This window comes from Lactuca sativa, chromosome 4 (assembly GCF_002870075.4).
Source record: "Lactuca sativa cultivar Salinas chromosome 4, Lsat_Salinas_v11, whole genome shotgun sequence".
Classification (NCBI taxonomy): domain Eukaryota; kingdom Viridiplantae; phylum Streptophyta; class Magnoliopsida; order Asterales; family Asteraceae; genus Lactuca; species Lactuca sativa.
Window position 1 is genome coordinate 192,233,338 of NC_056626.2, and position 12,743 is coordinate 192,246,080.

Here is a 12,743-nt window from a genome sequence, read left to right on the forward strand (position 1 = left end):
AATTTTATGGAAGTTGTTATGGGTATCTTAAATTTGGGCCAACAATTTGATCCATAAGTCCGACAACCAAGTCTAGTCCTTTGAAAAAGGGAGGCATCCTAGACGTGTGCAAAAAAACCGGTTCACGATCCAAACCGGTGTCCGAACTGAAAACCGGTTCACCCCTGAACCGGTCCAAGCTAGAACAGATCTGATGTAGAACCGAACCACTAGTTCGCATATATTGTCACTATAACCGGTTTGAGACCGGTTTAGAGTGAACCGGTGTGAAACCGGTTTGTAAACTGAGCCGAAAACCACCATCTTTAGCAAGGTTGTACCACCGAGAACCATCACAGCAGCAGGAACCATCGTTATCAGCCACAAACCGGAGACCATCACAACCCACTTCCTCTATTACCGAAATCACTACCCACTACTAAAACACAAATGTAAATCACAAATGGGTTTGTAAGTGTTTTGTAGTTAGATTGTGAAAGCAAGGAAGAAATTGTAGGTTGCTTCAAATATATGTTTATGGTGGTATGCAGGAAAGGAAGAAATTGTAGGTTGCTTCAAATATATGTTTATGGTGGCATGCAGGAAAAGAAAGAAAGAAATCGACAAAATATCATGTGATGCGTGCTTGTGTTCGAGACACTACAAAGCTACATCAAAGGGACAAAAGTGATCAGTGGGTTCTTAGACTGCAGGGAGTGGCCACAGTTTGAAATTGTGGTTTGCCACGTGTACCGCGAACACCGCCTTTTGGGTGCGGTCTCCTACGGTTTAGGCTGTAGTGTGGCGCTTTGTAGCTGCGTGTTTTGATTCGATGGGGAATATTTTGACTGTTGAACGGTCCATTGTGCATAAATTATATTATTATTTTTATTTATTATTATTATTATTATTTTTAAATTTATCCAATATATACTTATCATTTCTTACAAAATTCTCACTTTAATTCCTTATCTTTTTACTATCTTTACTTCCATTTTTTTTCTTCAAAATGTCCTCTTCCAAAAGGCTCACCAAAGAAAAAACACCCGCTAGAAACACCACAACCCCAATACTTTCATTCGAACCGATTTTTTCGCATCCGTATCACCACTATGGTAGTATGTTTCCGTATTTTCCACAATGACCAACACAACCACTACCACAACCCGACACAAATTTTAATCCATTTGATTTTTTGTCTCAACCCGAGTTTGTTCAACAAATACAAGCACAACCGCATACAGTCGTTTCTGATTTCGAACCGGAATTCGTTGAAGAAACTTAGCCCACTCGAGCAGCAACTAAAAGAAAAGAGAAGGCACATGCTAAAGGTTGGGAACCCCTAGAAGCGTTAGTGTTGGCACAATCTTGAATCGATATTTCAGAAGATGCGACGATTGGAAAAGACCACAAGCATGACCGTTTTTGGATTCAGGTTTTACATAGATTGCATAAAGGAATGAACCGTCGATAATACCGTTCAAACATCAAGTGTACTCGAAATAGGGGAAGATGAACAAGGAAATCATGTTGTTTAATGATTTGTATACCAACATGAAATGTCAATGGAAAAGTGGAGAAAGTGATGATGTGATTTAGCAGAAAGCACTGAAAGTGTATCAAAAAGAAAACGTGAAGGCTTTCAAGTTTCTTGATGTTTGGAATTTTGTGAAAGATAACAAGAAATGACAAAAAAACAAAACATCATACTAGCAAATCGTGGCTAATTTCTAGTTTTTTTTTCAAGTTTTTAATTGTTTGATTTGTATATGTGTGTGTGTGTGTGTTTAAGTTGGAGGTTTTATGTTTCTAATTTGTTTTTCTAAATTTTTAGGTTTTTTTTAAGTTATGCAATGTATGACATTTTTATTTTTAATTAATGAAATATTATCTTTTTAATTAATTTATTTAAAAAAAAGGGAAGAGTGTGGCACCACTCATTGTGTGGCAAGAAACCACACTTGTGTGATAAAAAATAATGTGACACACATGTGACAGTAAAAAGAGTGCGGTTTCGGTGACACCATTCCTTTCAGCCTTATAGTACAGATCTTCTACTATTTGGAAAGGGACGTATCTTTTCTAAAAAGGTAAGTACGATGGATCAGAAAGCAGAAAGATATTGACTTTACCTCCAGATTTAAAGATCTTACACTGGACCGGTTTGCTGAACCATTTTACTGATAAACCGGTTTCCAAAGAACATAATCGGTTTATAGAATTCACATATTTTTATTGAAGAACCAGTTTAGAACCAAACCGGTTTAGTCTTGAACCGGTGTTGACTGTGTTGACTTAACCGAACCGGTTTGGAAAAAAAACCGGTTTGTGCACCACTAAGGCATCCACCTAAATTTGAAAGCGGGAAGCGCCTCAAAAAATTAAATGGCACACCTAGTTAAAGAAGAGGAAGGAATTCCAGGAAGACGAGTGTCACGATACTAACCATTCAGGGGGTAACCCCTTCATTTCTTTCAACACAAACAAATTTCATTATTGATTTTATCTACACATTCTTACACTTAAACGACTAATCAATAAGATAATCCTCCCACTTTTTTCAGCTAGAACAACTCTCTTTTTACCACAATCTTTTCATACAACCCTCTAGTCCGAAAGAACAACCACATAGCAACCATAGACCCCATAAACGTCACAAACGCCATAATAACAAAAGACAACCGAAAACAGTGAGTTCCACTGCAATACTCTGTCACCCCTCGACCCACTTCTCTGTCATAAAGATACCCAATCACCCTCACAGAAATAAAATACGACCCAATCGGACCCGAAATTGTAATAGTATTAAAAATCGTCCCAAAATGTGAAACCCCAAAAACTTCAGAAGCAATTGTAGGCATTAACGACCACTGTGACCCATAAAAAACACCCACCAAAACAAAACCCACATAAAGAGCCCCAGGAAACCCAGAAGCAATCACACAATGGCCTATACTCATGAACCCTAAAGTGATTGCTATGAAAACCGGTCTAGCCCATTTTTTAGTATAAAGAACATGGTCCGAAACATATCCAGCACCAAACCGGCCCGCAAAGTTCCAAATACTCCATAATGAGGCTAGAGTCGTAGTCTCATGGCTACTGTAGCCTAAAGACTCACCCACTTGGGCTAAGTTGTTCACAGTTGCTAACCCTGTACCCATTCCTGTTGCTGTTGTAAGAAATAAACACCAGAAGTTTACTGTGCATATAGCTTGTAAAAGATTCTTGTCGTGTTTGATGGATTCAGATTCATGCTCGTTTTCAAGTTCATGTTCTTCTAAGATTTCTTGATTGGTATTTAGTGATTGGTAGTTTTGAGTTGAATGTGATTTGAGTGTAACGTAGAGAGGTGATGCTAGAAGAATGAGAAGAACAAGGGAGATGATGATGCGTGTTGGTAAGTTTAGGGGAAGTGTTTGTTGTATGATTATGATGGAGAAAAGATAGGCTGCAATGATTAGGGAAATGAGTGATAAAGTGTTGAGATGTTTCTTTTCGTTGATTTCGTTTCTTTGGAAGGATTTTACATTGCACATGAAGATCAAAGTGTTTAGCAATGGAAGCAGGGATAACATGAGAATATATGGTGTTGGTTCGTCTTTGAATATTGTTTGATATAGTTGAAGTAGTATTGCTCCACTCAACCCAAGAAACCCCTGTTCAGATAACGAAAAGGTAGATACTTTATGTTAGACAAATTATCAAACACCTGTTGTGCGTGAAATAGTTACCACGATTCACTCGAAATCTAATTTAAGAATTAAAAAGCAAAGATATGAAGTAATTGAAGATGGATGGAGAGAGGGAGAGAGGGATGGAGGACCTTCATGATGCCGACAATGGTGCCACTCTGATTAGGGAAGTTGAGAACAGCAGTGACAACATTGGCCGTGTTGAGGAAGGTGACTCCATGAGCAGCTAACAGCATGAATAAACACATGAAGGGTAGTGGTGGCCGAGGAATCGTTCCGGTGACGGAAAGCCACATCAGAAAGTAACCGACAAAGCACTGAATCGCACCAGTCAAGAGTACAATCCACGGCCCACCGCAGCTTCTTCCTCGGAAAGTGAAGGTGGAAGACGGAGAGGCGATGGCGGAGTAGAGTAAGCCAGATAGGACACCGGAGTTGGCGCCGAAGTCTTTGAAGACGGAGACGATATCTAGGGTTGACTGATCATATCCTTGACTGGCTTTGATTGCGGGGGAATAGAAGGAGAAAGTGTAGAGTGAGCCACTTGTGCACTGAATCCATATGCTGGCAACCGTAGCGATCCATTTGTTGTTATTCACCGCCATTTTTTCCGGCGAGAGAATTCTAATATCCCCGGTCAATTCCGCCTCTGTGATATCTGTTTCTGATTATATTTATTTTTCTTTTCTTCTTCAATAATTATTATATTATATGTTTATAAATTTTAAGTTTTATTTATACCGAGTAAAACTGAATCGATCAAGTAGAAGCAATGTCAAAAATCACAATAGAAGTTGCTTCGATCGTCTTTGCAAAATCAACGCATAAAACCCTCTGATGCGAAGATAAACAATGATCGTATGGGTGTAAAAACACATCAGACACAAAACCACCACAGCTAGAGCGATCAACGAAAACACATCTTACAATTTTTTTGAAGAGGTGAACACAAGAACAATAGTTGTAAGGATGTGAGCCCCTGATTGGAATGCAAACATGTTTTGAAAGACAATTATGATCATCAGATATGCAACAACGGCTAGAGCGATCAACTAAAAGCCATTTAAATGGTGTTTGGTAGAAGAGACACATCCGTTGGAAACACATCGAACATAGCAAGAAGGTGCTTGGCTTGCCATCAAATAGCGTCTGATAGATTTAGATCAGTATCGCTCCGCTTAGACCAAGAAATCCCTTACAAATTTGAAGAAAAATTTTACTTGAGTAAAAGTCTTCCTTTTTCAAATGTATGATCAAACAAGAAAATCATATTACATTTGAGGTGTTGAAGAAAGTCTGTGTGTGAGCAAGCCATGAATTTCACGATTCCCACCGCTTGCATCAGATTCATTTCACCGACTCCGTCTTCGTCGGAACCTACAATAAGCAGCAGGTTGGCTCAACCAATTTGATTCTAGAACCAAAAATTTGGAGCTTTTGACATTATTATACTTACACCTCTAGAGTTTCATTTAAAGAAAGAAAAGAAAAGAAAAGAAAAGAAGAGAAATGTGGAGAGAAAAGAAGAGAATGGAAAGGAAAGTAAAATCTATTTTTCTATTCCCGAGTTTGATAGATAGGAAAGGAAAATTATTGTTTTTTGTGTTTCCGAGTTGGAAGGAAAAGAAATGAAAACTAAAAGTGGACAACTATACTCTTATCATTTTTTTTCCATAATATCAAATATATATCACACGAATCTTTTGAAAACAAAATTATACCTAAACTATTTTTTTTGCCAACTCTTGCCTACATCTTGATTTCTTTAATTAATTTTTTCACATGATTATTTATACAAAAATCATTAGTGCAAAATTCATTGTTATTCACAATTCCACCGAAAATGTTACCTATTTTATGAAAATCATGGAACTACCATCGTTGTTATACATATTTCTCAAATTTTATTTGCTAAAATATATATATTTTAATCTAATTGTCTTATTTTATTATATATTGTTTTAATAATAAAATACCTCCAAAGTTGTTAGAATGATTTCAAATCAATAACCATGCACTAAAATTTATGAACATATTCGGTAATATTATGTCAAAAGTTATTTTCAAGAAAGAGACCGTAAATATATTTTCATAGGTATGTGATGGTGTTCAATAGCGGATTCTATAACTTAAAATATGTTAGGCTTTTCTGCTCCTTTGTTGGCGATGTGATATTTATTAACTTTTAGTTGAATTGATTTTCTGTAAAACAATAACACACAAAATAAACATAAACATCGAAAGTACATTGCTATTAATTAATATACACAACATAGTATAGGGTAATGCTTGTATAAAAATAATATATTCAAAAAGTAAATATTATGCCTAAAATGTCCCTGTTAAATACCAAAGGAAAATCAATTTAATAAAAGTAAATATTATGCTTAAAATGCCCCTGTTAAAACAATATTTTTTGATGAATTGGAATTTCAATTATTGTTTACAGTAAAGATGTGTATTAAATTAATGCCCACCACAAATTTGTGGCCCCTAAAATTGCAAATTGCATTAGAAGTTTCAACAAAAAGATGATAGATTGAAAATTGTTTACCAAACATTGCAAACTGAAACTTACTTGATGATGTAAAAATCCCATGGACCCATAATTCTTTTTAATTTTATCAAATAAAAATGATGACCGACTGAACCCCACTCCGCAGTCAGCTCATGAGGATAAAAACATTCACAGGAGTATGTAAACATAACAACAAAAAATTAAGGAATAAGCAAATAGATAAACTGGTTCACAGATAAACTTGTTGAAGCAGAAAAATTGTTTGAAGCAGAAAAAGAAAAAACGTGAACATAATATACTCCACTAATGGCAACAATGAAGCTGAAAAAAATGGTGAAAATTGTGGTGATAAGGAGAAGAAGGTGAAACCTGATAGCAGTAGAGACTTGCAGGCAGACGTTACTTGTGTATACAGAGGTGGAAGAGACTTCCCCTTATGCGTGTTGTATGTTTGAAGAAATCGCTATATAAGGTGTAAGGGTATATTGGGAGTACATTCGATTTATCTTCATCAGTGATTCTCTTCTCTCCAAATCACTCCAATTTGGGAGGAAGATCAGGAGAGAAGTTAATTCTCCGAAATCCTTTCCATTCTTTCCGAATCATTCCAAAAAATAACTCGGGAACACAATCCACATAAACTTTCTCTCCGGTTCCCTCCCTTTCTCTCCAATTTGCTCCTTAAATTCCACTCGGGAACACAAGGTTAGGGCGTGTTTGGCACAAAGCTTTTGAAAGCGTTTGAGAGCTTCTAGCTTTTTTGCTTTTGATACAACGCTCTAGTTTAAACAAAAAGCTTTGTTTGACAGTACGAGCGTTTAGCTTTTAGTTTTAACAAAAGGTTCCGATTCTAAAAGCTATTTCATGTAACGTTTAACAAAAAACGCTCCTGTGCTTTTGAAATAAATTTCCATAATTACCTTTAAAAACATATTTATATATTTATTTTTTTTTAATCAATTATCCTTTTATGTAATTTTATATATTTCAAAAGCTTCAAGTTACTTTTGCCAAACATGTATATAACAAATAATCACAACTTCACGCTACCAGCTACCTGCTACACGCTACCAGCTACCCACTACCAGCTAACCGATACCCGCTTCCAGCTAACAACTACTTTTGCCGAACACGCCCTTAATGTTATAAACCCTCTTTCATTATCCAGACTTGGGACCCGCAATAATAAACTAAAAAGTTTACAAATTGCGGAGTTAAATTTTTTTTATGTATATGTTTTTTGTGAATATATTTTATGACATAAAGTTAATTTTTCTAGCATTTCTAGATGCAAATTCTTTAATTAAATTTCCATAATCAATTTCTTTTACTAAATGTTTTTCAATTGACCAAATAGCTAACCATTTAATTTTTCTTGTGATATTGTAGATCTTGAATAACTTTTTAACAGTTTTAATTTAGAAAAACTTTTTCTGGAGAGGCAACGGTTACAGGAATAGTTAACATAATCCTAAAGGCAATATATGCATTTGGAAAAGAACTAAACTTTTTAATGTAATTAAGTATATTAATAATTATATCACGTTATAAATGTACAATATGTCTTAAAAGTTTTAGTTTATGAAATAAATCTAAACTATCAATATCTAAGTTATCATCATGCTTTAAATATTTTTCAAGATTTAAACAATGTTCTTTTAAAGTATTTTCATCAAATGATTTTAATTTTTCTTTACTAAATAGAAAACCAAAAATATTATTGAACTCGTTACATTGCTCAAATCTACTTTTAACTGAAGTAATGATTTTATCTACTATATATAAAAAGTAATCAGTTTTAAATAACTGAATAGAAGTTTTAATAGTTTTGTGTAATCCCCATTTTCACGTCCAGAAAAGACTAATTTTGTTTATACTTTGTTTAACAATCAGAGTAACATTTTAAATAAAATTGTTGCAGAATTTGTTCCCAGTAAAACATGATAAATATGTTATCAGAGCATTTCCGAAGAAATGTATTTTTATTCATTTTAAAACATTTGAGATGTCATCGTCAATACAGAAACACAAACATAAACAGAACTTACATTCATTTACACTAGTGATGTACATCTCTTTAATCTGTCAGTGTAATGTAACTTCGTATCGACATCTGTGACATAAATAAGCTTGAGTGGGTCAGGTTGGGAAACCTGGTGAGTACATAGGGATTTCAATCCCACAATGTTATATCATATATATAATTTAGAACTCACAAAATATACAATTTCACCATATATATAAGCAACTATTACCACACCCCGTTAATCCTTACAATGAAACTATCCATACTCTCGGACCTTAAATTTTACCTCTTACTTAACCTATACTCTCGGATGTAATTCATGCTCTCGGATCAATAATTGGGTATACTCTCAGATTAGGGACAATGGTATATGTGTAAATCCATTCTCCCGGATTAACGATGAATGACTATGTCCTATCCATACTCCCGGACTGAGGATGACTGACTATGTCTTAATCCGTACTCCCGGACTAAGGACAACTGACTATGTCTTAATCTATACTCTCGAATTAATGACAGTTGACTATGTCCAATCCATACTCTCGGACTAGGGACAATGACTATGTCTAATCCATGCTACCGGATCAATGACATATACTAAAGTTCTATTCTCTGAGTATAACTCACCCGTACTCGTAAGAAAATACTACCCAATATTCCTTATAAATAATTTAGGTTTACTAATGTCCTAAATCATCATATACAATCAGGTATGTTCTTTAACATGTATTTCAGGCAACATCAATTAACTCCCACATAAACATATAATTAATACTTCAATCAATACTTGTATTCAAATCATGTTCATGAAAGGGACTATGCACTCACATATAAACTCCTCAACATATACTTAATACATTAATTAATACTTATATTAAAATCATTTTTATGAAAGGGACTATGCACTCACACATAAACTCTTTAACAAATATTTAACTCTTTAATAGATATTTAATACTATAATTAATAGACAAAATTGCAAAAATGGTCCTCGTGGTATGCATTTATTTGGGGTTTTGTGTGACATCCCCTAATTTCTCGGCCAGAAAAGACCGATTTAATTTATGCTTTTTAAAATAAAATCAGAGAAATCTTTTTAAAAGATGTTGCGGAATTGGTCCCCAAACAAAATATGATAAAAGTTTATCAAAACATTCTTTAAGAAATGTATAGTTTCATTTCATATCAAAACCTCAGGATGTCATGTTCCGATACAGATCAAAAGCATAAACAAGACATTATAAGCCTTTCAACAGTTATTTACAACTACTGGCCTATAATCCAAAAATCTCTCGTCGTCCTCCGACTATGCTCGGGGTCCACTACCTGTAATCATAAAACCGAGTGGGTCAGGCTTGGGAGCCTGGTGAGCATATAGGGTTTTCAACCCACAATAATAATATACTTATTAAGTTCACCAATCAACAATAACCCTGATTACCCATTCCTGTTGTCCTCACTTTACGTCCCTAAACACCTATCACAAGGGACCTAGCCTAAGGATTATCATCGGGATGGACACTACTGCTAAGGGGATTCCTCAGCAATAAATGTCCTAAAGGCAACCATGTGGGGGATGGAGTACATCTGGTGAGCACACAGTTCAAATAAACACACAGTTCCAATAAACACCTACAGGTTGCTAGCCTGCTAGTGTTCCACTGGACTGTCTAGAATAGTCCGTGGTCGTCATTTATACTCCGCTAGATGACTAGATCATCAATAACATCTATAACGAGGCCTCTCATTATTTCATTTTATCACACAATAACTATTATATCTACCCATGTTCTACCCAACACATTTTATAGATAAAAAGCATATACAATTTAAAACTTGTATAAAACATCAATTCAACAGTCACCTCGAATAAACAATTAACATATTTACACATAACACGTATTTCAAGGTAAATACTTCATATCTATGTGTAAATTGAAAGTAACTACACACTCACTTTATTTTGGTGAAAATCGGGTAGCAATTCGTTTCCTAAAACGATCGTTTCTAGTAAAACCGGGAGTTTTATTGAGAAACCGGGCTCTGTAAAAGTCGGGCTTCGAAACCAAAAAGATAAATTTTCCGGACTTCTCGGGCACTTCGTAGGGTATTCCGGGCTTTACAATCGATACCGGGGCTTTGGGGGATTCTAAGATGAAGAAAATATGAAGAGAGGGGCTAAAAATGGCAAAATTCCAAAAGTACCCGGGAGCCTTCGCAGGTACCCTTCTATTTATAGGGTCCGAAGTTCTGATCCAAGGGCTGAGAAGTCTCCTGATCCGACGGCTAAGAGGCTTCGCAGGGGGGGTGGCTCGCACATGCGAGGCCTCGCTGGCGGCTTCTAAGTGGACCGCGACTTACTGGCGCACATGCGAGGCTCGGAGCTAGGCTATGCGAGGCTCGGAGCTGGGTGCGAGGCTCGGACAGAAGGCTGGCAACTTCGGATTGGGCCTCCTCCTCGGTTGAATCAGAAGATGACACGTGGCTTTGCATGACTCAGCAGCCTGGTGACTCAGCAGGACACGTGTCACATTCTAAGCGAGGGTGATGTGGCAAAGTGTGACTATGCGAAATTTCTCGGTTTTCACGCCAAATCTTCTAAAATCCATAACTTTCGCATACGAGCTCCGTTTTTGACGTTCTTTATATGCACGCGTAGCTAGAATTACGATCTACAACTTTTGTTTAGACTTCGTCAGCTAATTTTGAATTTAAATTTTATATTATTATTTTTAACAGACCGGGACAGGAAATCCGTTAAAAATTCATAACTTCTTCATCCGACGTCCGTTTTCGTCAGACTTTTTACCGTTGTGCTCCTAATGACGAGACCTTCAATTCTCGTTTAGGTTGTGTGGCTAAAAATCGCTCGATCTAAAATTCGAGTTTTTAGCTGTCTACTACTATGCTGAAACTTCGAAAAATCATAACTTCTTCATATGAAGTCAGATTTGGGCGTTCTTTTTATCGAATTTCTCGGTTTAACGAATACTACGACTTTCGTTTAGATTACTAAGGCTAAAAATTAGTTTATCAAAAACTCACTTTTTACGACATTCAGCACCGTGCCGGTTTTGTCGCGAAACTTCGACAAGTCAAAACTTCTTCGTTATAACTCGGATTTTGGTATTCTTTATATCCCCGAAATCCTTGTTTCGACCACTACAACTTTATGTAAAGATATCGGGCTTATCTCACACTTTAATTTTGACGCTTATTTTTATTCTAATTAATTAAGCCCTAATAATTAAGCATAAAACACATAATTCACATAATATTCACATAATTCCTTTTCATTTCTTCAAAATGAGTTACAAAGGTTAACCTAGACTATCAACTCAATATAAATGCCTAGGCTAGAAACACGAGTGTTACAATTCTCTCCCCCTTAGGATGATTTCATCCCCGGAATCACATATCACCAAACAACTGCGGGTAGCGACTCATCATGTCACTCTCCGTTTCCCAAGTGAGATTTGGTCCATTCGTATGTTTCCAATGCACAAGCACTAAATCGACCATCTTGCGTCGCAACTTCATAGTCTTACGGTCAACGATTGCCTCAGGTTCTTCGATCAACCTCTTGTTTTCATCCAGCCTTAACTCAGAAATCGGAATTATGTCGGGCACATCTCCCGTGAACTTTCTCAAGTAACACACATGAAAGGTGTTATGAATACCCTCCAGTTCTTCTGGTAACTCTAGCTTGTAAGCTTGATTCCCGATCTTCTGAAGAACTTTGAACGGTCCAATAAACCTTGGACTCAACTTTCCTCGTTTCCCAAATCTTATAAGTCCCTTCCACGGCGAGACTTTAAGTAAAACCGAATCTCCAACTTCAAAGGTTATCGGTTGTCTTTTCTTGTCAGCATAACTCTTTTGTCGATCTTGAGCAGCTAATATCCTTTCCCTTATCACTTTCAACTTTTCGGCAGTCTGATGGACTATTTCAGGTCCCATAAACTGCTTTTCCCCAGCTTCCAGCCAACATGATGGCGTTCAACACTTTTCCCCTTACAAAGCGTGATAAGGTGCCATCTTAATACTTGAGTGGAAACTATTATTATAGGAGAATTCTACTAGAGGTAAGTGTTCATCACAGTTACCTTGGAATTCTAGGGTACATGCTCTCAGCATATCCTCCAATGTTTGAATCGTTCACTCGCTCTGACCATCGGTTTGCGGATGGTAAGCTGTACTCAAACACAACTTGGTACCCAATTCCTCTTGTAGACTCCTCCAAAACCTTGAGAGGTAAAATGGCTATCACGATCGGACACAATCGTTAACAGAACACCGTGAAGCCTCACAATTTCCTTCACGTAAGAATTCACAAGTTTATCCATAGACCATTTCTCTTTGGCCGCTATGAAATGCGCACTCTTAGTGAAGAGATCAACGACCACCCAAATCATGTCGTGACCGTTCCTTGTTCTGGGTAGTTTAGTCACAAAATCCATGGTGATGTCTTCCCATTTACCCATGGGTATGGGTAAAGGTTCTAAACTCCCATACGGTTTCTGAT

The 12,743-nt window shown here is 36.4% G+C and overlaps 1 protein-coding gene across 1 annotated transcript; it reads right to left on the bottom strand.

The window, feature by feature from the left end:
- Positions 1-2,447: 2,447 nt before the first annotated feature.
- On the bottom strand, positions 2,448-5,211 carry LOC111882153 (uncharacterized). The gene is made up of 3 exons (XM_042901253.2): positions 4,950-5,211; positions 3,806-4,868; positions 2,448-3,638 (listed from the first exon to the last, which is right to left on the bottom strand). The coding sequence occupies exons 2-3, from the start codon at positions 4,277-4,279 to the stop codon at positions 2,544-2,546; spliced, it is 1,569 nt and encodes a 522-aa protein (XP_042757187.1). The 5' UTR covers positions 4,280-4,868; positions 4,950-5,211; the 3' UTR covers positions 2,448-2,543.
- Between the last annotated feature and the right edge of the window lie 7,532 nt (positions 5,212-12,743).

Coding starts and splice junctions, on each gene's coding strand:
- LOC111882153 (XM_042901253.2), bottom strand. CDS start 4,279: ATGGCGGTGAATAACAACAAATGGATCGCTACGGTTGCCAGCATATGG. Junction 3,639..3,805: donor CCATTGTCGGCATCATGAAG/GTCCTCCATCCC, acceptor TTATCTGAACAG/GGGTTTCTTGGGTTGAGTGG.